Raw genomic sequence first — 25,259 nt, forward strand, 5'->3', positions numbered from 1 at the left:
CTCTTGCTACATATTTGGACATGTTAAGGATCTCTTAAATAGAGTAAGGTTTTTCAAGATGTAAAGAGCACAATTTATATTTGTTTGTTTTATTTAGGGTCAGGAAAGTGACTCCTCTGAGGCGTCAGTCCGTGGTCCACGCATTAAGCATGTGTGTCGTCGTGCAGCTGTAGCTCTGGGTCGCAACCGTGCTGTGTTCCCAGATGATATGCCCACCCTTAGTGCCTTGCCATGGGAGGAGAGAGAAAAGATCTTGTCTTCCATGGGAAATGATGGTGAGAAAAAAAATCTTAGAGCTAGTTTAATTCGTAGGCTAATTGTATTTATTGCATGTTCACGTGTTAATGATGCACTCTTATAGACAAATCGTCAGTGGCAGGGTCAGAGGAGGCAGAGCCACCCACACCTCCCATTAAGCCAGTAACAAGGCAGAAAACAGTCCAGGAGGCTCCACCCAGAAAGGGCCGCCGCTCTCGACGCTGCGGGCAGTGTCCAGGCTGCCAGGTCCCAAATGACTGTGGGGTCTGCACAAACTGCCTCGATAAGCCCAAATTTGGGGGACGAAATATTAAAAAGCAGTGCTGCAAGTGAGTGTGAAAACGGTATACAATGTCATCATACTGTGGTTTCAGATCCTTAACACCTAACAAATGTGCTTGTTTCATCACAGAGTAAGGAAGTGTCAAAACTTGCAGTGGATGCCATCAAAGTTTCTTCAGAAGCAGGAAAAAGGTCAGTTTTCTGATACTCATTTGCAGTGCATCCGGAAAGTATTCACAGCAACTGTGGTAAATTCAGTTGATTGGACACGATTTGGAAAGGCACACACGCCTGTCTATATAAGTTCCCACAGTTAATAGTGCATGTCAGAGCACAAACCAAGCCATGTAGTCCAAGGAATTGTCTGTAGACCTCCGAGACAGGATTGTATCGAGGCACAGATCTAGGGAAGGGTACAGAAACATTTCTGCTGCATTGAAGGTCCCAATGAGCACAGTGGCCTCCATCATCTGTAAATGGAAGAAGTTTGGAACCACCAGGATTCTTCCTAGTGCTGGTCGCCCGGCCAAACTGAGTAATCTGGGGAGAAGGGCCTTAGTCAGGGAGGTGACCGAGAACCCGATGGTCACTCCGACAGTGCTCCAGCGAGGAGAACTTTCCAGAAGAACAACCATCTCTGCAGCACTCCTCCAGTCAGGCCTGTATGGTAGAGTGGCCAGACGGAAGCCACTCCTCAGTAAAAGGCTGATTACAGCCTGCCCGGTGTTTGCCAAAAGGCACATGAAGGACTTATCTGGTCTGATGAAACAAAGATTTAATTATTTGGCCTGAATGGCAAGCATCATGTCTGGAGGAAACCAGGCGCACCGCTCATCACCTGGCCAATACCATCCCTAAAGTGAAGCATGGTGGTGGCAGCATCATCCTGTGGGGATGTTTTTCAGCGGCAGGAACTAGGAGACAAGTGAGCATCGAGGAAAAATTAATTCAGCAATGTACAGAGATATCCTTTATAAAAACCTGCTCCAGAGCGCTCTGGACCCCAAGCACACAGCCAAGATAACAAATGAGTGGCTACGGGACAACTCTGTGAATGTCCTTGAGTGGCCCAGCCAGAGCCCAGACTTGAACCCGATTGAAGTATCTCTCTCTGGAGAGATCTGAAAATGGCTGTGCACCAACGCTCCCCTTCCAACCTGATGGAGCTTGAGAGGTCCTGCAAAGAAGAATGGGAGAAACTGCCCAAGAATAGGTGTGCCAAGCTTGTAGCATCATACACAAAAACACTTGAGGCTGTAATTGGTGCCAAAGGTCCTTCAACATTGTATTGAGCAAAGGCTGTGAATACTTATGTACATGTGATTTTTTTTTTTTTTTTTTTTATAAATTTGCAAAGATTTCAAACAAACTTCTTTCACTTTGTCATTATGGGGTATTGTTTGTAGAATTTTGAGGAAAATAATGAATGTAACATTTTGGAATAAGGCTGTAACATAACAAAATGTGGAAAAAGTGAAGCGCTGTGAATACTTTCCAGATGCACTGTAAAAACCAGAGAGGCTCTTTTGTATTTCTGCCTTTCAATTAATTTTCTGTTTACATTAACTACAGGTAAAAAGGATAAGAAGAAGATTAGATTGTCAGAAAAAAAGAATGCACATAACAATGTCAAATCTCAGTGTTCTGAAGCAAGTCCCAAACTAGCCCCTCCTCTTTCAAAGGATGACCCTCCCCATAAGAAAAGTGAAACTCCACCACCTGTGCAGGGAGAAGACAAACAAAAGCAGGCAAAACCAACATCACCACTCTCACTAGCCTCTTCCCCAAAGCAACCTCCGCTCTCTAGTCCTTCTGATGATCCCAAGCTTTCTCAGGTCCCTTTGAGCTCAGCCTCCAGAAAAGAACGGAAGCAGCAGCCCAGTCCTTCATCCACATCTTTGCATGCTGCTCCATCTTCCCCACCAGCACAGTCCCAGCACTCCTTGCAGCAGCAAATCCAAATGGCAGCAAAACGGGAAGGCCTTGCAAAGTCCCAGACCAGTGAGCCCAAGAAGTCGTCTCAGCAACAAAGTCATTCCAGCTCTGCCACAGACACGGGTAAGAACGAGCCGAGAGATGCACTGTATATATGATTTACTGTACATTTGCACATAAAGAAATTAATAGTATTTTTGAAAAATGAGTTACAAATTAGCCCTGCGATGGACTGGCGACCTGTCCAGGGTGTCCCCCGCCTTTCGCCCAATGTTAGCTGGGATAGGCTCCAGCCCCCCGCGACCCTGTACACAGGATAAGCGGTTGACGATGGATGGATGGATGGATGGAGTTACAAATTATGTTTATTTACATGAAATGAGGACTCTAGTCATATCAGTGTTCTAGAAAAAGCTGTTTTATTCTAAGTAGAGCTGTTGAAATCACATGACCAGCTGAATACTACTCTATATCTAATACATCTAGGTAATACCCTTGTTATAAGAGCTTTTGAGCAACAAATTAATCATATGCCTGTGAATAGGACATTTCTACAATTATATTGGTAACTGAAAACTTTGACTTGACATGCAGCACCATGCAAAAGTAAAAGACCTCTATAGTCCTAGACAACGGAAACAACCAAAAATTACTAGTCAGTACATTTTTGTTATATGATCATACCTGTTCTTTTAGCATCCGAAGCAAAACTAAAGAAACAGACTACTCGACGTGTGCAACCACCCAAGCCTAAACCAAAGGAGAAGGTAAACCAAACTTAAACAAAATTATTTTTTAGCAATAAAAATGGTTATAAATGCAAGATTTGTCTCTTACCTCCTCCCTCTGTGCATGGTGGTGGTTTGCAGGAGAAACAAATACCCACCAAACCTGACATTAGTACTTTAAACTCCTGGAGCACTCCCTCGACTGGGGGCACCACCAAGCAGAAAGCACCCTGCGATGGAGTGCATCGAATCAGAGTAGATTTCAAGGAGGACTTTGACATTGAGAATGTGTGGGAGATGGGTGGGCTCAGCATTCTCACCTCCGTGCCAATCACCCCACGGGTGGTGTGCTTTCTTTGTGCCAGCAGCGGTAACGTAGAGGTAAGCTTTGCAATCTCTCATTTTTAATGTTTGGAGATTTAGTTAAGGCACAAGCAGCAAGTGATGGGAATGTGTGCTAATGGCTTGTTGTTGTCAGTTTGTTTTCTGTCAGGTGTGCTGTGAACCCTTCCACCTCTTTTGCTTGGGAGAGACCGAGCGCCCCCATGAGGAACATTGGGAAAACTGGTGTTGTCGCCGATGTCGCTTTTGCCATGTCTGTGGCCGGAAATATCAGAAAACCAAAGTAAGACTTTTGTGTCAGTATTTACATCAGAGTCTATATTCCAGAACTGGCAAAATATGTATAAAATTGTACTTGTGCTGAAAAAGTGAGACTTCCAGTGAAACCACTAAAGGAATGTTACAATGTAACACAATGGCAAGTACAGTGAGGAAAATAAGTATTTGAACACCCTGCTATTTTGCAAGTTCTCCCACTTGGAAATCATGGAGGGGTCTGAAATTGTCATCGTAGGTGCATGTCCACTGTGAGAGACATAATCTAAAAAACTAAATCCAGAAATCACAATGTATGATTTTTTAACTATTTATTTGTATGATACAGCTGCAAATAAGTATTTGAACACCTGAGAAAATCAATGTTAATATTTGGTACAGTAGCCTTTGTTTGCAATTACAGAGGTCAAACGTTTCCTGTAGTTTTTCACCAGGTTTGCACACACTGCAGGAGGGATTTTGGCCCACTCCTCCACACAGATCTTCTCTAGATCAGTCAGGTTTCTGGGCTGTCAGCTGAGAAACACGGAGTTTGAGCTCCCTCCAAAGATTCTCTATTGGGTTTAGGTCTGGAGACTGGCTAGGCCACGCCAGAACCTTGATATGCTTCTTACAGAGCCACTCCTTGGTTATCCTGGCTGTGTGCTTCGGGTCATTGTCATGTTGGAAGACCCAGCCTCGACCCATCTTCAATGCTCTAACTGAGGGAAGGAGATTGTTCCCCAAAATCTCGCAATACATGGCCCCGGTCATCCTCTCCTTAATACAGTGCAGTCAGCCCTGTCCCATGTGCAGAAAAACACCCCAAAAGCATGATGCTACCACCCCCATGCTTCACAGTAGGGATGGTGTTCTTGGGATGGTACTCATCATTTTTCTTCCTCCAAACACGGTTAGTGGAATTATGACCAAAAAGTTCTATTTTGGTCTCATCTGACCACATGACTTTCTCCCATGACTCCTCTGGATCATCCAAATGGTCATTGGCAAACTTAAGACGGGCCTTGACATGTGCTGGTTTAAGCAGGGGAACCTTCCGTGCCATGCATGATTTCAAACCATGACGTCTTAGTGTATTACCAACAGTAACCTTGGAAACGGTGGTCCCAGCTCTTTTCAGGTCATTGACCAGCTCCTCCCGTGTAGTTCTGGGCTGATTTCTCACCTTTCTTAGGATCATTGAGACCCCACGAGGTGAGATCTTGCATGGAGCCCCAGTCTGAGGGAGATTGACAGTCATGTTTAGCTTCTTCCATTTTCTAATGATTGCTCCAACAGTGGACCTTTTTTCACCAAGCTGCTTGGCAATTTCCCGTAGCCCTTTCCAGCCTTGTGGAGGTGTACAATTTTGTCTCTAGTGTCTTTGGACAGCTCTTTGGTCTTGGCCATGTTAGTAGTTGGATTCTTACTGATTGTATGGGGTGGACAGGTGTCTTTATGCAGCTAACAACCTCAAACAGGTGCATCTAATTTAGGATAATAAATGGAGTGGAGGTGGACATTTTAAAGGTAGACTAACAGGTCTTTGAGGGTCAGAATTCTAGCTGATAGACAGGTGTTCAAATACTTATTTGCAGCTGTATCATACAAATAAATAGTTAAAAAATCATACATTGTGATTTCTGGATTTTTTTTTTTAGATTATGTCTCTCATAGTGGACATGCACCTACGATGACAATTTCAGACCCCTCCATGATTTCCAAGTGGGAGAACTTGCAAAATAGCAGGGTGTTCAAATACTTATTTTCCTCACTGTATGTTTCATATTTCAAAGCTAAAGACCGTCTTAGACACTTTGATTTAGTGTTACAGAGAAGCTCTAAACATGAGAATCATACTGTAGACTGCTTCTAACAAAAGCAGCACTGAATTTGAAGGCACACAATTTTGGAATTTGGGGAGGAAGACTTCAAACCTCCAGACTGAAGGGAAAAAGAAGTTTTAATACAACAATAATGTATAATGTCACAGATTTTAAATAAATCAATTTTTTTTTATGTATTTTTTACGGCATGGTAAAAGATCAATGTAAAAAGCTTCGTAATCAGAGCATGAGTCAGCTCTTACTTTTCCCTTCTCAAATTTTGTGGCAAAATTTTTAACAACATCCTGAAGAATGTTCCCGTTTGGTATGTGCTGGTGAAAAATACCTCCTTATGAAATCAAAAACATGGGAGTACTCTGGAATTATAATTTCCTTTTTGTGCACTTTATTACTGTATCAAAAGGAAAAAATAACTAGAAATCCTGGCCCTTAAAGTTTATCTCTCTCTAAAAATACCAGATGCTCTCAGAAACATCAGAAATGGCAAATGATGACTGCCTAAAGCCCCGTTCACACATGCAGCGTCATTATCACTTGATTTCGCTGGTCCCCATACTGCACATCTAGCCATATCTTTTAAAATACTGATCACAGATGAGTCATATTGCTGGTGATACCAAGATATCATTCTAATTGACCCTTAAACTCTGCCCCCCTTGGTTACTACTGCTTGCTATTACAAGCTTTGCAGAACTTCCCATAGGAATGAATGGAAGATTGACATGAACAGTGCGGTTTTTGGCAAAAAATATAAAAGGAATTAATTATATTCTTACGTGGGCTGACATTTTTTGTAAAGACATTTTTTATTGCGCAGTAATTTGATTGAAGAATGTGAATCAAAATTGAGGCAAACGATTATCACAGTCTTATGAAAAGAGAAAAGTGTCATTTCTTGATGACTACACACCTTATAACAATAGTGTAAGTGAACAGAACTGCTTATAATGTCTCATATTACAACACTATGATGCTGTAAATTCTTTATTTACGATCACTTTTAGTAAGACCTAAATCGATACATATATTAATTAACGTTAGGTTATTAGCTTTATTTAACTTGGAGCAAATGTAGATGTACTTACTGATGTAATACATGTTCATATGGGAATGAGGGCTGACATGGTTTAATCCATAGCATGCTCTTCTCAAGATTTTTTAAAAAGAAAGTAAAAATATACCTTGTGTCACTATTACAAATGACCCAGCAACAATGTTTTGTTATCATTTTTGGATAAGTTATATCAAATTTTGCTTAACTACTCAAACACACATTACTCCCATAGACTCTTGTCAGAGATATGGCGTACAGCAACATTTGCTAATTGGTCTGAAACTGTTCGTCAATTTCTTGTCCCTAAAATTTAACATTCTGCAGGGTAGATTGTTTTTATATCAACTTTATCAGTGCTCATTGCATTAGATTATTAACAAGATGAACAATCTGTCAATGTATGAACAAACTCAATCAGACTGCAAACAATTTATTTTTCATGTGTTATCATTTCTTAAAAATTAGATCATGTATGTGGTTACAGAAAAATCATACAGAACATTGAAATTGTAAGAAACTTACACTAGACACCTTTTTCTCACTGGAGATGGATAGCATGAGCCCCACTGATTCCATCTTCATTCTTATTGGTAGTTTCTGCAGAAAGTTCTTTCTATTTTGCACAGTTACACTTTTTTAAAACTTTATGAAAGTTGTTGGACACCCACATATAGTATGTTACCAGGCATCACCAGGTCTCATTGGAAACAGATCCTGTTGCTGCATGTGTTAATGGGACTTCAATGTGAGAGAACCATTTTGTGTGGAATAAAAATTAAAAATGTTATTCTTACTATAATGCAGCAGCTACTGGAGTGTAATACATGCCGAAACAGCTATCACCCTGAGTGCCTGGGACCCAACCACCCTACCAGACCCACCAAGAAGAAAAGAGTCTGGGTATACACACACATACACACTCAATCTTGGATGTCTGTAACATCTGTGGTAATTTTGCATTTGCTCAAATATTTTTCCTGCTGCCACAGATTTGCACCAAATGTGTGCGCTGTAAGAGTTGTGGAGCCACCAAACCAGGGAAGGCCTGGGATGCCCAGTGGTCACATGATTTCTCTTTGTGTCATGACTGTGCCAAACTCATTGCTAAAGGTCAGTACTGACCAACCTTTTTTTATGTGTGTGTTCCAAAATGAACTGTATGTGTTATCAATCATTTTTGTCTCTCAGGAAAATTCTGCTCACTCTGTAATAAGTGCTGTGATGATGATGACTATGATAGCAAAATGAAGTGTGGGAAGTGTGAGTGCTGGGTGCATGCCAAATGTGAAAGTTTAACAGGTGAGTTAACTACATGACAGTTGTGTACCTCACTATTCAACTCTATAACTCAAGACTAAATTAGCTTTAGTCAGCCCAGACTTATAAACAAAGAGTTGATTATTGTTAATTGGGGTCTTTGGAGACAGAACGTTAATGCTCAAACTCAATCTTTACCTTTATTTAGATGATATGTATGAGCTCTTGTTGAACCTGCCTGAGAACGTGGCCTACACCTGCATAAACTGCACTGAGTGCCATCCTGCTGAGTGGCGCACTGTTTTGGAGAAAGAAATTGAGAAGTCCATGCGCCAAGTTCTCACTGCCCTGCTCAACTCCCGGACATCCACTCACCTGCTTCGCTACAGACAAGTGAGCTGCCATCTCCTAAGGAAACAGAACTTCTCACCAGTTTTTTCTCTGACTGTCTTATTGTCTGTATTATTTTCATTGTCTCAGGCGGTTATGAAGCCTCCTGAGCTGAATCCAGAGACTGAAGAGAGCCTTCCCTCACGCCGGTCCCCAGAGGGACCTGACCCTCCTGTGCTGACAGAGGTCTTGCCGCCAAATGATTCGCCACTTGATTTAGAGTCTGTGGAGAAGAAAATGGATTCTGGACGATATAAATCTGTTGTAAGAGTTTTTGAGTACCTCCTTTTCAATGCATGAAGTAAAAAGGTAGCTTTTATGTCTGTGTTCATCTTTGAAAGATTACATTCTCCTTTTTGAGCCTTGGATAGAGAGAACTAATATGCAGCCGTGTTCAGATGCAGGTCACATACATTGTGAGAGTCAGGTGTCATTTTCTTCTCTCTTTCAGCTTGAGTTCAGTGATGACATTGTGAAAATCATCCAGACAGCCATTAATTCAGATGGAGGTCAACTAGAGAGCAGGAAGGCCAACAGCATGATGAAGACCTACTTTATTCGGGTGAGATAAAACTAGTGGACACTGAATTCTGACAATGGAATCTTGCAGTCCTACATTATTGTTGCTAATGGCACAGTTGCTGTTATTTGTTACAGCAAATGGAGCGGATTTTTCCTTGGTTCAAGGTGAAGGAGTCCAAATTCTGGGAGACGCACAAAGTCTCTCCCAAGTGAGTCTTTCCCCTGTAAACCTGTTTTTTAGCGCTAAACAATGTAAATTGTGAGCCATTATGTACAAGCGTCTAATAGTGCTCAAGATTATGTGATGGATGTTAAGATTTTCACTGAAAAATGAATTACATTTTGAATTGTCTCACCAAAATCTATCGTATGCATTTAGAAGACGTAGAACATGACACACTGGACACATGGAATACTTTTATGATACTTAAGGGTTCTTTTTTCGAGCTTTAAAGTGAAGCATGAATCACTGCCATTAGACTGAAAAGACGGCCCACAATATTCATTAAAACATTTTCTTTTGTGTTCATTTTTGGGGGAACTATTCCTTTAATATACAGTACACAAAACAAACTGAGATTTTCAAGATAAAATTTTTTGGGAGGCAAATTAAATTCTTAGCAAAAAATATCACGTCTCTGTATTTGGCCTGTATGGTCTACGGTAATTCCATTGTTTGAGGTCGGCTGGCAGTGTCACATTTCACTTGACAAGTCTTGCGGTTGGCCTTGGTTTGCTTGTTTGTAGAGTTTATTTGTTACCATGAATTATTAAAAGCAGTGCAAGGTTTTGTTTTGTGTGTGCCTGACATTTAATAATCTCTCTATATAGGAATAGCTTACCCAAAACTGAAAATTCTGTTTCAAACTTTTTTTGTTCCATTGAACACGAGATATTTTGAACAATGTTTTCACTGCTCTTTTCTATACAACATCAGTTAAGAGTGACCTCAGCTGACAAGTTCCAAAAAGATTTATAAAAAGCCACCGAAAAAGTTTTAAAAATTACTCTTGTACTATAGAAGTATTCTGAAGTGATACGATAGCTTTGTGTGAGTAACAGACCGAACTATACATTGTTTTCACTAATAATCAGCTCCTTTGCAATAGCTCATAAAAGAGGATACTCTTCATTGTTACTATCACTATTACCTTCTAATGTCATTTATTTTTAAATTTGGTGATGCGGTCACTATTTGATCTGTATTTAACAAAATACTTTTTTTCCCCTAATTTTTTTTAGTAGATAACTTTGTCTTTATCCATATGTTGGGTAATCAGAGACTGATGTTTATACGTACATCTAAGACATGGTTAACATAGGCAGTGTTTTGTCTCTGTCCCTTCACAGTAGTGGACTACTTCCCAATGCTGTCCTGCCCCCTTCTTTGGATCACAACTATGCCCAGAGGCAGGAGAGGGAGGAGATAGCCAGGGCTGAGCAGCCTCAGCTCATGAAAAATATCATCCCTGCTCCCCAGCCTAAAGCTTCTGGAGAGCTTGACACTCCGATGGCCCCCACACCACCTCCACCACCCATGCAAATCCATAGTGAGAAACTCACTTAATGCATATATAAAATGTAGCCAATAGAAACTACTTGCTATGTTATGTTGTTTTAGTGGAGTTAAGTAAAAAATTTTGGTGTAAAATAAATGTGATTGTTTAAAATAATGTTTGTCCAAACAGAGTTGTGATTGTTAGAGCATATATATATACACTCACCTAAAGGATTATTAGGAACACCATGCTAATACTGTGTTTGACCCCCTTTCGCCTTCAGAACTGCCTTAAAGGGTAACTAAACCCCTGCTCAGAATCTGACTCCACCCACTAGCAATATTTGAAAAATGCTGGAAAAGTGGGCAGACCCCAGCGGGGATAGAGGGGACGAACCGAGGGCGGGGCTGAGCGGGGGGGGCGTGCACCTGAGACCCGTATTGACGGATTAATTGACAGCTGCTGTCAGACTCTCAAACTGCGGTTTTAACTCCTGCATCGCAATCGGCATCCGACGATGCTAGCGAAGCAACCGCGCAAGGGAGAATGGGGCCAGTGTCTAGCTCGTACCAAGGGCGTGGTGAGCTGGAACCTGCTTGCGTCTGCTCTCACCGCTTACGTCATAAACTACCGCAAACAGCCAATAGGAAAATTCAACTGCAGTAGCCACCGTTCAACCTGAAGAGGGCAGCACTCAGACGTTTTTACACCATATATTGTAGAATTAAAACACTTTATACACAAATGTCAAAAAAATTACTTGAATCAATGACCAGTACTAATAAAGCCCCATTCTTACAGATCATTAACTAAAAAAAGTTGGTTTAGGGTTTAGTTACCCTTTAATTCTACGTGGCATTGATTCAACAAGGTGCTGAAAGCATTCTTTAGAAATGTTGGCCCATATTGATAGGATAACATCTTGCAGTTGATGGAGATTTGTGGGATGCACATCCAGGGCACGAAGCTCCCGTTCCACCACATCCCAAAGATGCTCTATTGGGTTTAAATCTGGTGACTGTGGGGGGCATTTTAGTACAGTGAACTCATTGTCATGTTCAAGAAACCAATTTGAAATGATTCAAGCTTTGTGACATGGTGCATTATCCTGCTGGAAGTAGCCATCAGAGGATGGGTACATGGTGGCCATAAAGGGATGGACATGGTCAGAAACAATGCTCAGGTAGGCCGTGGCATTCAAACGATGCCCAATTGGCACTAAGGGGCCTAAAGTGTGCCAAGAAAATATCCCCCACACCATTACACCACCACCACCACCAGCCTGCACAGTGGTAACAAGGCATGATGGATCCATGTTCTCATTCTGTTTACGCCAAATTCTGACTCTACCATCTGAATGTCTCAACAGAAATCGAGACTCATCAGACCAGGCAACATTTTTCCAGTCTTCAACTGTCCAATTTTGGTGAGCTCTTGCAAATTGTAGCCTCTTTTTCCTATTTGTAGTGGAGATGAGTGGTACCGGTGGGGTCTTCTGCTGTTGTAGCCCATCTGCCTCAAGGTTGTGCGTGTTGTGGCTTCACAAATGCTTTGCTGCATACCTCGGTTGTAACGAGTGGTTATTTCAGGCAAAGTTGCTCTTCTATCAGCTTGAATCAGTCGGCCCATTCTCCTCTGACGCTCTAGCATCAACAAGGCATTTTCAGCCCACAGGACTGCCGCATACTGGATGTTTTTCCTTTTCACACCATTCTTTGTAAACCCTAGAAATGGTTGTGCGTGAAAATCCCAGTAACTGAGCAGATTGTGAAATACTCAGACCGGCCCGCCTGGCACCAACAACCATGCCACGCTCAAAATTGCTTAAATCACCTTTCTTTCCCATTCTGACATTCAGTTTGGAGTTCAGGAGATTGTCTTGACCAGGACCATACCCCTAAATGCATTGAAGCAACTGCCATGTGATTTGGTTGATTAGATAATTGCATTAATGAGAAATTGAACAGGTGTTCCTAATAATCCTTTAGGTGAGTGTGTGTGTGTATAATATATATATATATATTATAGAACAGGATTTTGTTTGTTGTGTTCAGACCTAAGTCATGAAGTCAGCCCCGAACTCCCCCCTCTTCCTGGTGTCAGTGACAACAGACAGTGTGCACTTTGCCTAAATTATGGAGATGAAAATAAAAATGTGAGTAATCATCCACCAAAATAAAATGTATTAAAAAATACAGATGTGATTTTGCTATTTTTCATGTCCACTTATGAGGTGTTGTTACACTGTATATCAATTTTTTAGGACTGTGGGAGACTGCTTTATATTGGCCAGAATGAGTGGACTCATGTGAATTGTGCACTTTGGTCAGCAGAGGTGTTCGAGGATGTCGACGGTTCTCTAAAAAATGTACATGTGGCAGTCACCCGAGGAAAACAGCTGGTACACATTCTAAGCCAAATGCCATGTGTCATGTTTGTTCTTTTACTTCTAGTGCTATTATATAAAATGTATGTTATTCCTTGTTAATGAAATGCCTGATGAGGAGACTATAGGCAACTAGCCCCACCCCCCACCCCCACACACACACACACACACACACACCAAAATGAATGTATGATGCTTTTTCTCAGCGATGTGAGAATTGTCACAAACCTGGAGCCACAGTGAGTTGCTGCCTGACTTCCTGTGCCCGCAGCTACCACTTCATGTGTGCACGTCAGCAGCAGTGTGCCTTTCTAGAGGACAAGAAGGTTTACTGTCAGCATCATAGAGATCTGATAAAGGGCGAGGTAGGGACATGTCCTAGTGTTTGTAAGCAAGTAATGCACTAATGATTTTGTTTGTGATGTAGAGTATTGGATTTATTATACATTACAAAATGTATTTTTATAGGTGGTGCCGGATTCAGGCTTTGAAGTGACTCGGAGGATCCTTGTGGACTTCAGTCTGAGGGAATCGGTGGGAATCAGTCTGAGAAGGCAGTTTCTTAATGGTCTAGAACCAGACAACATCCACATGATGATAGGTCTGTATTTATTTGCAGGGTGCTTGCAGTTGATAAATTATGAAAAAACATAACATCAAAACGAAACACTTTTTGTTTTTCCATGCAGGGTCTATGACCATCGATTGTCTTGGCATGCTAACAGAGCTGTCAGATTGTGAGAGGAAGCTATTTCCTGTGGAATATCAGTAAGTTTAAGAAATAAAGTGTTGAATTTTAGTAAATAGATCAAGTGTTTTTTCATTTCATGCATTTTTCTGTTTATCCAGATGCTCAAGGGTCTACTGGAGTACTCAAGATGCCCGTAAGCGCTGTGTCTATAAATGTAGAATTCTGGCATGCCGTCCCTCTGTGACAGAAACTATAAATAATTGCACTCAAGAGAACAACTGCACAGTTGCTCATAGTCCTCCACCTGTTTCAGGTAAGATGTAGTTGACAATTGGTATCTTACTCATTTAAAAAAAAAAGTGTTGAAGATTGATCATTATGTAACATTTCAGCTGAAGTGGACACTGCTTTGCCTGGACTCACAGATTCCATTAAACCCCAGAATGTGCCTTTCACACCAAAACCAAGGGTTTATTTCAGGAACAGACACCCCAGCTACCCACCATGTCATCATTCTCCCTCTAACAGACCACTTCCCTCCCCGGGTACCATTTACATATATTTTCTATTGCTTTATCCCCCTAAAACAAATATATTTTGAAAGCTTTTGTGAACATTCTTTTTTTTTCCATTTTGTTTTTACCATTAGATGGTTTTAGCAGTTCCACCCATGAAATTGTGACTGTTGGGGACCTTCTACTGAGCTCCAGTCTACGAAGCATCGGATCTCATAGGCACAGCACTTCCTCTGTGTACCCTCATCCACCTAAGCAAAAGATTTCCTCCTCTCCACAGGGAGGCACAGTATCCAGTAAGACAAGCAATCTTTCTACATCCTTCCTGTCCACAGCCTCCAAGGAACCATTAGCAAGAGACACAATTACAGGAAGAGCACCATCTGGAGACAGATCACACAGTCGAGAGGCAAATACAGTAAACAGTGGGGCACAAAGTCAGCTCCGTTTTGGTTTCAAGGAAAGAATGGATGATAGTAGACAAGTAACCAAAAAGCAGTCTGTGGGTGAAAGTTTGAAATCATTGCAACCAGCTAGTGTAAGTCAGGTGTCACCACCTCTTGGTACTGCAGTTTTGACAGGACATCAGAGAGGAAGTTACAGTCTGAAAACTGAGAAAGGGAAGCAAACCATAAAAGATACTGACCTACCAGCCGGAGTCACTTTTACATCTAGTCATCCACCTACCATTCTTCCAAAAGACAAAACTAATCTAGTCAAGGAGGGAAATGTGACATCAGTGCCTTCATCAAAAGAAACTGGAAAGACTGGGTCTCCTCAACGGATTTACAGCAAAAGTGGAGGTAGGAAGTCCCATGACTATGTGTCTGGCCTAGCTACAGCAGTGGCTATGAAGCCACTCTGGTCATCTGGTGCCAAGGTGGGTGAAGAAGATATAAAGCGTGGCTTCCAGGCAAGTCCTGCCAACATTTCTAGTCATGGAACCTCTAGCACCAAAGAAAAACCGTCCAAAGTGAAAATGAATGTGAACAGGGATGTTTCAGAAGAGAGAAAAGAGACTACTCAAAACAGAATCCAAGTTTTCAACAGCAACTCAAAAGGCAGTAATGTCAAAACACAAAGTCAAGGTCCACCTGCACACAACAGTAGCAATAAAGACACGGCACTGAGCAGTAATGCAGTTCCTGGCTCGGTAGAAGTTAATAAATTTGATCAGAAGGAAGGGGAGAAGCCATTAAAGTTCAAAGAGAGATTTAGCTTAGAGAAAAAGCATAGTTCAGCAGTGGAGACAATTCAGCCGAAAGCAGGGGAAGAGAGAGGTATTAGACCACCACAGCTACACCCTAAATCAAGTAAGGAAGTTACTACAGTTGAGAAGAAATGTGCAGAGAGGTTGCCTCTAATTTCTCCGAAAATGGACCCTAATGGGACCAAAGTTGTCAGCATAACCCCCAACACAAACACATTTTCTTCCATTACAACTGGCACCCAGGGCCCACAAAGAAGGTCTTCTCGGGCAGTGGTATTCTCCCCATCTGCAAGCTCTGAAAGCTCTGAGTCAGACAGCCACATGCACCTTGATGATTCTGAGGAGCACCTAAAAAAACACCAGTGTGCTGATGATGGGGAGGACCACAACTTGGAGGATGAAGGCAGTGTTGACAAACACCATGAGGATGACAGTGACTGTTCAGCAGGTTCGGCAAAGCGCCGATATCCAAGGCGGAGTGCCCGTGCTCGATCTAACATGTTCTTTGGACTAACCCCTTTCTACGGTGTGCAATCATATGGTGCAGAAGTCATACCCTTCTACAGCAGTGGGGAAATCTCCATGAAGAAACGGACAGGGAGCAGCAAGCGCTCCGCTGAAGGACAAGTAGATGGGGCAGATGATATGAGCACATCTTCCTCAGCAGACAGTGGAGAGGATGAAGAGGGAGGAATTGGTTCAAATAAGGATGCGTATTATTACAACTTCACACGCACGATCATAAACCCAAACTCTAGTCTTCCACCTATTGCAGGTATTGATCAATGTTTAGGAAGAGGGTCACATATCCACAGGTTCTTAAGAGATCAGGCAAAGGAGCAGGAAGATGAGAGTGATGAGGTGTCAACTGCAACCAAGAATTTGGAACTCCAACAGATTGGTCAGCTGGATGGTATTGACGATGGGTCTGAGAGTGACGCCAGTATAAGCACCAGCAGCACAACCACTGCTACAACTTCATCCACACACAAAAGATCTACCAAGAGGAGGGGCAGAGAAAGTCGAACAGAGAAATTAAGCATTGACTCAGGGAAACCGGCAGAGAATACCACAAGTGGAGGGGGAGGAGGCTGTAACAGTCAAAACACTCGTAAAAACCAGAAAGATAATCTTCCATTAGGGAGTGTGAAAACACAGGGACAAGATCCTCTTGAAACTCAGTTGACACTAACCACAGATCTCCTGAAGTCTGACTCCGATAACAACAATAGTGATGACTGTGGTAACATCCTACCCTCTGATATTATGGAGTTTGTGCTGAATACCCCCTCTATGCAGGCTTTAGGACAGCAGACAGAAGCTCCCTCTACGGAACCTTTCTCTTTAGATGAGAGTTATGGGGTGGATGTTAACCAAAGAAAGGACATGCTTTTTGAAGATTTCACTCAGCCACTGGCCAGTGCTGAACCTGTAGAGAGTGGGGTCAACACCTCAATTGCTGTAGAAGAGTCATATGGTCTTCCTCTTGAGCTGCCCTCTGACCTTTCTGTGCTAACAACTCGAAGTCCCACAGTAAATAACCAAAATCATGGTTCACTCATTTCTGAGACTTCAGAGCGCACCATGCTGACTATGGCTACAGAGGAATCAGTTAAAGAAAAAAGTGAGAAGAAACAAAGAACAGGGTCCACTGCATCCAGTAAAAGCCCACAGGACTGTTGCAGAGACTCACAGGTTGCAGAAGGTCATATGACTCCAGAACAGTTCATTCCTTCAGGCATTGATGGTGACCATATCAATAGTCCAGGTGTAGTACCTGTGGGAGAGACAGGGAACCAAGATCTGACAAGAACTACTAGCACACCGGGTCTGCCCAGCTCACCCACCCTGCCCCTCCAGAGTCAGAAGTTCATCCCTGCGGCCACCGTTAGCTCGGGTCCATCTCCGATTGCAAGCTCTGCGGTTCAAACGACAACCTCTCAATTGAAGTCTGGCCCAGAGAATCTGATAGTGCTAAACCAGCATCTGCAGCCACTCTATGTATTGCAGACCCTTTCCAATGGTGTAACTCAAAAGATCCAAATTGCACCATCTGTTAGTGGAACAGGTGTCATAAACACTAGTGCCCCTGTTTTGACGGGCATAAGTGCTGGCATCTCCACCTCTCAGTCCGTTTTTCCTGCTGGTGGCAAAGGTTTAGTGCCTGTATCTCATCACCCACAAATCCATGCCTTCACTAGCACCACTCAGACAGGTTTCCAACCAGTTATTCCTAGCACCACATCAGGCCTCCTTATCGGAGTCCCCTCCCATGATCCCCAGATTGGCATGACTGAGGCAGGACATAGGCATGATCATTCCCCTAGTGTTTCTATGGTATCTAGTGCCTCCTCCATCACCCCAAGTCCAACTATGCTACCCACTGGGCATGGCAAGAAACGTCCCATTTCTCGTCTTAAGTCCCATAAAAGCAAGAAACCAGCTCGTACAAAGAGCCAACCCACACTTGCTCCTTCAGATGTTGGGCCCAATATGACCCTCATAAACCTCTCACCTTCACAGATTGCTGCAGGAATCCCTGCACAGACAAGCCTGATGGAGCTAGGAACAATAACCACAACTGCCACATCTCATCGCAAAATTCCCAACATCATAAAACGGCCAAAACAAGGAGTAATGTACATCGAACCTACTCTTCTACCACAACCTATGCCCATTTCATCCACAGCTCAGCCTGGAATTTTGGGACATGATTCCTCAACTCACCTGCTGCCATGCACTGTGTCAGGGCTCAGCCAAAACCAGTCTGTTTTGAATGTGGTGTCGGTGCCTTCCAGTGCACCAGGAAACTTTTTGGGAGCAAGCTCTATATCACTGAGTGCCCCAAGCCTCATTAACTCTACTGAGATCACAGGACCTATAAGCAACCTTCTTATCAAAGCCAACACTCACAACCTGGGCCTTCCAGAGCAACAGATGGTTCTTCATTCAGGAACACCCATGATGTCTCCTCTAACTAATCCTGCCCAGACATCCATCACCAGTAACATCTGTGTTTTTCCTCCAAACCAAAGCATAAGCATGTCTGTCAACCAGCAGGTGGAGAAAGAGTGCAGTGTTCATCTCCAGCACACAGTCAGTCGTGTCTTGGCAGATAAAACCTTTGACCCAAATGCAAATTTGAGTGGTCAAGTGGCTTTTGCCCCTAATCCCATAGCTTCAGACCTGAACAAAGGTCATGTGGTTGGAGTATTCACTCAGAGCTCAAGAACATCTCCCATCTCTCGACCACCACATCAGCAGCAACCCTTGAAATCAACTGCTGGAGCAAACTCCACAGCTGTTAGTAAAGGAAAACAAAAGACCAAAAGGCCTCGGGGGAGCCCAGATAAGACCAGTGGAAAGAAGCATAAGGGGCATAATTCAGATACACCAACTGTTGATGCCTCTGCAATCCAAATCTTCCCAGGGTAAGAGCCTGACATTTTATAATGCATTTTTATTTATTTGGCTGGTCAAAGACAACAAGTGTTTAAAAAATATATTTACTTGTAGGGACCAAGAACTTTCATCACATGAGCCAATGGATACAGGACAGGCTAATGAAACCGGTTCAAAAAAGAGGTACGCAATTATAAATATGAATCTCGATAAGTTTTAATTTCACTTCATTTTATCTGATAAGTTTACTCTATCTATTTGTATGTTTCTTTTACAGTGATTCTGCCACTATGAAAGCTGAGTCCTCTGCTCTTAAACTTAAGACCATACACATTCATGATGAGAAACCAAAGACTGCAGGTTGGTGAAAAACAGATTTACACTTGCATTTATAAAGTTTTTTTTCTCAAAAATATAACTGTCTGTGAGAATGGTTGAAGATGATTTCCACATTGTTGCAGGACTGCCTGGTAAGGCTGATGGGAAAAGATCTAAAGCATTCTCAGTGGAAACATCTGATCATAGGGACAAAGGGAGAGACTCTTCTCTAGACTACAACAAAGGTCTCATATTTGAAATCTGCAGTGATGATGGATTTCAAATTCGATGTGCAAGTATTGAGGGTATGTGAGATCTTAGTTGTGATGTATAATGCTGATTTATTAACACTAGTATGAAGTATGTTTTTTTTGTTAGATAAATATAAATAGGCCTTTACAAAGTCAGCAGTACTTTTCACTGTTATTTAAAAAAAAAAATTATGAGATTATAGATTTTTAATAAAACTCAGTCAGTAATTTCCTGTTCTTTTTCAGAGGCCTGGAAGTCCCTTACAGATAAGGTGCAAGAAGCTCGGTCAAATGCAAGACTTAAGGCACTTTCATTTGATGGTGAGAACATTCTTGAATGTTTCTTTCAGTATACCTGAAATTGACATGTCAATTGTTTTTACTGATCAAATACATTTTTGAAATCTCATATTGTATATTCTACCTTGTTTTTCTTTCAGGAGTGAATGGGTTGAAGATGCTGGGTGTGGTTCATGACGCTGTAGTGTTTCTGCTAGAGCAGCTATATGGAGCCAGGCATTGCCGAAACTATAGATTCCGCTTCCACAAACCTGAGGAGCCAGATGACCCTCCAATCAACCCTCATGGATCTGCCCGTGCTGAGGTTTACCACAGGTATCTCTCAGGGCTGGATGACCTGTGTTCATGTTGTAGATCTATGGATATTCTAAACCTTTCCCCAATGAAGTTGATAATTGAAACCGCAAGAAACTGGTCATTAGAAATGGGATGTTGAATATCTTAGAAACCCATGCATAGCATTTTATTGAATATACTCTCTTTCATCTGATTGTTGCAAATTAATTTCCATTGTAGGAGGTCAGTTCTGGACATGTTTAATTTCCTGGCATCCAAACACCGTCAGCCGCCTGAATACACCCCTCAGGAGGAAAATGAGGAGGAGATGCAGCTAAAGTCTGCTCGGTAAGTCACCTTACAGACCCTTTATTATCCTCCTCTCATTTATGGAGCAAAGAATCACAACATTTGTTGTTTTTTGGTTTTACCCTCCATCTTACAGAAGGGCCACCAGCATGGACCTGCCACTACCTGTAAGGTTCAGGCACTTGAAGACAACATCCAGGAAGGCTGTAGGTGTCTACAGGTATGCAAGCTTTATATTTAAACCATACATGTTTGTAATCTAAACCATAAAATTTGCCAGTATACCACCTTTGTTGCATACCATCTTAGACAACCATGTATCATTCACAGATCAGCCATACACGGCAGAGGTCTGTTCTGCAGAAAGAATATTGACGTTGGAGAAATGGTGATAGAATATTCTGGCAATGTTATTCGCTCTGTCCTCACTGACAAGCGGGAGAAGTACTATGATGGCAAGGTAGAAACCGAATACATCTGCATCATACACCTAATACAATTGCCTATCAATGCAATTTATATGAACATTTTGACCTCTAACAGTGTTCATGCATTTTAATCTTTTTTCTCAGGCAATTGGCTGCTACATGTTTCGTATCGATGACTACGAGGTGGTGGATGCCACCATGCATGGAAATGCAGCCCGTTTCATTAACCACTCCTGTGAGCCCAACTGTTACTCCCGCGTGGTCAACGTTGACAGTCAGAAGCACATTGTCATTTTCGCCATGCGCAAAATCAGTAGAGGCGAGGAGCTCACGCTACGATTACAAGTTCCCTATTGAGGAACCAGGCAATAAGCTGCCTTGCAACTGTGGAGCAAAGAAGTGTCGCAAGTTCCTCAATTAACTTACAAGCTAAGACCAGTTGTCAATAGTGTATACTTTCAAGGAAAGAGACATTTTAAATGTTTTTTGTTTTGTTTTTTAATTGAAGCAGGCTCAGGTTATGAGAGGGTTTATGGTATTGTGCCTCTCAAGATTTGTTTGATTTAAAAAATAAAAAAAAGTCAATTGAACAGATTAATTATGGAAAGGATGGCCCTTATATCCTCTTTATCAATGCCCAATTTAAGAGATTAGTAACTTTTGTATATTATCTTTTATTTGTTTTTCTTTTGTTCTGTTTTAAGAAGGATATTGTGAACAATTTAAAAATTGTAATATTTAGAGTCTGGCCTGCCCTTACTTAAGGAGTGTGACAAATTACTGAAGAATTGCCACATCGTTCCATTTTACACCAAAGTGCAATTTTGGTAGGGAAAGATTGAATCCTTTTATTTTGATGAACTGCAATCAAAACATAACCCTTTTTTTTAAGCCTGACCCGTTTAGACATCTCTCTTTTTGAATGTACATTTAAAACCTTTATGGTGGTCCTTGCCAAGCTGGACCTGATTCTCTGTATGGAAGGCATTGTAAATATAATTTCAGAGATAATGGTGAGGGAAACACTAGGGGGAGCAGTGGTCCCAGGAATAGATCACTTGGAGAAATGAGTATACTTGTACTGTGTTTGAAGAATAGGCTAGAAAAGGGATTGTGGCCTTTAGGGGCTGGCTGGGCAGAGATCCTGGTGGACCAGAGCAATTTCTGAAGTCTGGGGCGGGGGATTACTTTGTTTTTATTTACTATCCATTTTTATTGCAATTCAGATGGATAGTAGCTACGTTTTGTATTGAAAATTAATTATAATTTGCATGTTTTTAGGCATCGTATGAAAGCTAATCGGATTAAATTGTTCATTGCCAAATGCTATAACCAATTTATTTATTGTGTCTCTGTGGTGGGGAGATTATTTCTCCCTAAGCCATAGTTATCTACACAATACCTGTTTATTTTAGGCAATTTGAAACTTGACAAAAAAAAATGTCTCTCTCTCTTGTGTCATTGACAAAGGAATATCATTTTTTTAATATGTAAATAAAATGTATATTTTTCTATACAAAGGACTTAAAAAAAGCACTCATTGGTGAATAGCACTTAATGGTATTTATATTTTTAATAAAACATATTTATTTTATCAGCATTTTTTGTAGGAAATAGAGATTTACAACACTAATGCTTTGTCAGACATTTTTATAGCACTGTCTTGAAATATTTTATTGTTGTCTTTTTTGTTAGAATTGTTTTTTTATTTTTTTTGTAGGCTGAATGTTTCTTTCTATTCCAAAGACAGTTACTGTTCCCACAGAGTGCGGTCCACCAGTGGCTCTCATTGCCAACCCAAGTCAAGCATGCACATTTCAAACATTTCAGAAAAGAGTGTAGGTTTAGGGAGCTATGAAGCATTTGAGGAAGTGCAGATCTTTTTGAATTGACTCTCTCCTTTGTGCCAGCCTTAAAATCACATTCAAGAAGGCCCGCCTTCCCCTAAAATGCCCTCTTGTGTTTTGTAAACTTCAGCGGATCTTCTCTGAAAGGGAAAAAGTGTGAAAAATGTATAAAATTGTTCTCTACTCTATCGAGCAACTGAAAAGTCCTAAAGTTTATTCCATATATTTTGTTATATCAAAATATTTTCGTAAAGATTGGTGAAATGCAAGGAATTCGCCTTGGAGGCTATCCCATATAAATCTACTTTTAAAGCACTATATATATGGAGGAATGGAGGGCAGAGGCTTGGTCTTGTACACTGAAGATCAGTCTTCTTCCCAGTCTTCTTCAACACATGTTGCCTTGACACTGCATGGACGCTCCAGCTAGCCATTCAGTCAGTGCACATTATGTGCTCGTATCATCTCACTCATTTCTCTTTTAAATGTAGACCCCCACCTCCTTACACTCATCCCCATCTGTGCCCTTTTCAGGGCCGAAGCTGTGTTTGACCCCAATTCACCGAAACAGTTGTGATTTTATTATTTTGTGGATGTTCTATGGATTGTTCTTCTTCCATGGTCCTTCCCTCTTTCAAATCTGAAGTTTGTGCCTTCTCAGTCAATTTTTCTTTGTTTATGGGTATACAATCCACTTGTAATTTGACCCTATTGTTTTATTTTTTTTAATGTAAAGCTACGATGATTTTTAAAGGGATGCGGATGGGTATTGCAGAATACCTTGGGATCTGCACATGCCTCTAGACAAAGCTGCTTTGTGAAACTGTGGCTTCCTTAGAAAGCCCCCCCGTCAAGGCCAGTTCCTTTTTGTTGCATTGCCTTGTTATTTTAACTCTTACACAAATGTAGAATTTTTTTTTTTATTGGCCACTGCAGACCCCTCCAGTTCTCACTGTGCCTAGGCTGCAATAATTCAATATTTCCCAGCATTTCACTGTTGAATATGGCACTGAAGATCAGTAGAGTTCTGTATGTTGCCTCTGTGTTTTTGGCTGCTGTATTAACGCCTCGTTTTTGTATTTGTTGTACTCATCAGTTCGTTAAGTAATTGCAGTTTAGCCATCTTTTTCTGCCCGACTTTCCACTTGCTCTGGCACCCCTGTTGAACAGGGACGCATTGAACTTTGCAGCTTGGCCTTTGTTGAATGTATATTTGAATTTGTAATTTGTATGATTTTATTCTTTTTAATTGTTTTGTTTCAACACGAAAGGCTGGGAAGATACGTGACAGCTTTGTTTTTCATAAAATAAGGAGGATTATTCCGCAATGGCAATCTTTGCAGGGTTATACAGAAGCTATTGTTCAGTCTAACAAAATAAGATTTTTATTTTATTAGTAATATATTTTCTTTTTGGTAATGCAGTTACTTTTCCTAAGGGCTTTGTAATAGACTCCTACACAGACATCAACACAACTTTTAGATGCTCCATAAACTGGGCTAACAGTACTCGGACAGTGTTTCAGAAACAGATATGCTCTGTTGTTTCCTGGACTTTACTCTCTTCCACACCACACAAGTGGTACCACACCGTCTCCTGTAATTCTGTTCTACAGTATATACAATATACATAGATATACATATATATAAACTACACGTGTATGAATAGTAACTTGTACTTCAATATACGGAATGGGCAGACGAACCTAGTTACAGTAGCAAACAGCAACTTCATAATGGTTAATTACATTGTTCAGTGTATAATCTATAATGGTTTTGTGTTACAGATAAAGTTTAGAGTAACTAATGTGCAACATTTTTAATATCAAGATCAAGAACCAGTTTTCCTGTGCCTGTGTATGTTCCCTCAAAAGAGCATTGCAGTTTTTATTTGTTTTGTTTTTTGTTTGTTTTTTTGGAAAGGAGCTGTATTTATATTATGAAAAAAGTTCATGTAAATGTGGTTGTAAACTTTTAGAGCTTTGATATTTTGTTTGCTTTTTGATGGTGTAGTTGGCTTTATTTTTACTCTTTGTACATTTTTAATAGTTTGTGGACAAAAATTGTCCTTGCCTAAACCCAGCCATGTCACCTATACCTCTCTCTACTATTAGAACTTAAGTTGTACTTTTCTTATGTGATGTTCTGTAATAAGTAATGGTAACCATTCTATTTATTTATTCCTGCAAACTTTGAAACCTCTCTAGATGTACACTGAGGTAAAGTGGTAAATTAAGCTCCATCTGAGAGCAGGTGGCAGTACTCCCTGTTATTGGAAATGTATCATGGTTCACTTTGTACAGAAATGTGTTGTGGACCACCAGATATACTTTTTAGGGAGTGAGAGTGGTTAGAAATGGAGGGAGAGATTTGTAATTGTTCGTTGTGGAGGAAGTTTTCCTATGTCTTACACATTTCCTTTCCCCTGCAACTTCAGGAGATCATGTGGATGTTGATGCTGACAGTTTAAGGGTTTTTATTTAATTTTTTTTCTCCAAGTTGCCCCATCAGTGTTTTATGATTTTACCGAAAAATGAAGGAAAAATTGTTCATCTAAAATAGTCAACCACAAACTACTTAAGAATGAATGTATAATGAGGAAAAAATTGTACATAACTGTAAAAAGGAAAATTTCTAATCATGTTTATTTTCTATGCACTTTTTTATTTAAGTGATAGTTTAAATAATAAACATGTCTCGTTACTCAAACTTGATATCTTGCCTTTAATCTCATACAAACATACTGCTTCATCAAAATCAGTGGTTCTCACCCACTAGGGGGTCTCAGCAAACCTCCAAGGGGTCTCAAGATGAGTTCAAGGCAAGTTTATATATATATTGCACATTTCATACACAATGGCAATGCAAAGTGTTTTACATATACATTTTAAATAAAATACAAGATACATTAAAACAATAAAAAACAAATAAGAACAAAATAAGAAAAACTAAAATGTG

General features: G+C 41.0%; 1 protein-coding gene across 1 annotated transcript in view; it reads left to right on the plus strand.

Annotated features, from left to right (window-relative positions):
- Window positions 1-25,004, plus strand: part of LOC127629733 (histone-lysine N-methyltransferase 2A-like) — a 54,557-nt gene extending 29,553 nt beyond the window's left edge. Inside the window, 33 exon segments of the mRNA XM_052106946.1 lie at window positions 98-275; window positions 362-587; window positions 671-732; window positions 2,113-2,598; window positions 3,172-3,242; window positions 3,345-3,584; window positions 3,682-3,828; window positions 7,506-7,601; window positions 7,691-7,811; window positions 7,890-8,000; window positions 8,167-8,351; window positions 8,439-8,612; window positions 8,800-8,910; window positions 9,006-9,079; window positions 10,221-10,420; window positions 12,424-12,524; window positions 12,633-12,770; window positions 12,962-13,120; window positions 13,224-13,356; window positions 13,445-13,523; window positions 13,605-13,759; window positions 13,839-13,991; window positions 14,096-18,602; window positions 18,688-18,756; window positions 18,851-18,933; window positions 19,035-19,196; window positions 19,389-19,463; window positions 19,583-19,757; window positions 19,959-20,066; window positions 20,164-20,247; window positions 20,358-20,487; window positions 20,600-20,788; window positions 20,790-25,004. Of these exon segments, the coding sequence (XP_051962906.1) occupies window positions 98-275; window positions 362-587; window positions 671-732; window positions 2,113-2,598; window positions 3,172-3,242; window positions 3,345-3,584; window positions 3,682-3,828; window positions 7,506-7,601; window positions 7,691-7,811; window positions 7,890-8,000; window positions 8,167-8,351; window positions 8,439-8,612; window positions 8,800-8,910; window positions 9,006-9,079; window positions 10,221-10,420; window positions 12,424-12,524; window positions 12,633-12,770; window positions 12,962-13,120; window positions 13,224-13,356; window positions 13,445-13,523; window positions 13,605-13,759; window positions 13,839-13,991; window positions 14,096-18,602; window positions 18,688-18,756; window positions 18,851-18,933; window positions 19,035-19,196; window positions 19,389-19,463; window positions 19,583-19,757; window positions 19,959-20,066; window positions 20,164-20,247; window positions 20,358-20,487; window positions 20,600-20,788; window positions 20,790-20,876 (9,069 nt within the window). The 3' untranslated portion in view covers window positions 20,877-25,004.
- Window positions 25,005-25,259: the final 255 nt, after the last annotated feature.

The sequence above is a fragment of the Xyrauchen texanus genome, chromosome 36, assembly GCF_025860055.1.
Source record: "Xyrauchen texanus isolate HMW12.3.18 chromosome 36, RBS_HiC_50CHRs, whole genome shotgun sequence".
NCBI classification, from domain to species: Eukaryota; Metazoa; Chordata; class Actinopteri; order Cypriniformes; family Catostomidae; genus Xyrauchen; species Xyrauchen texanus.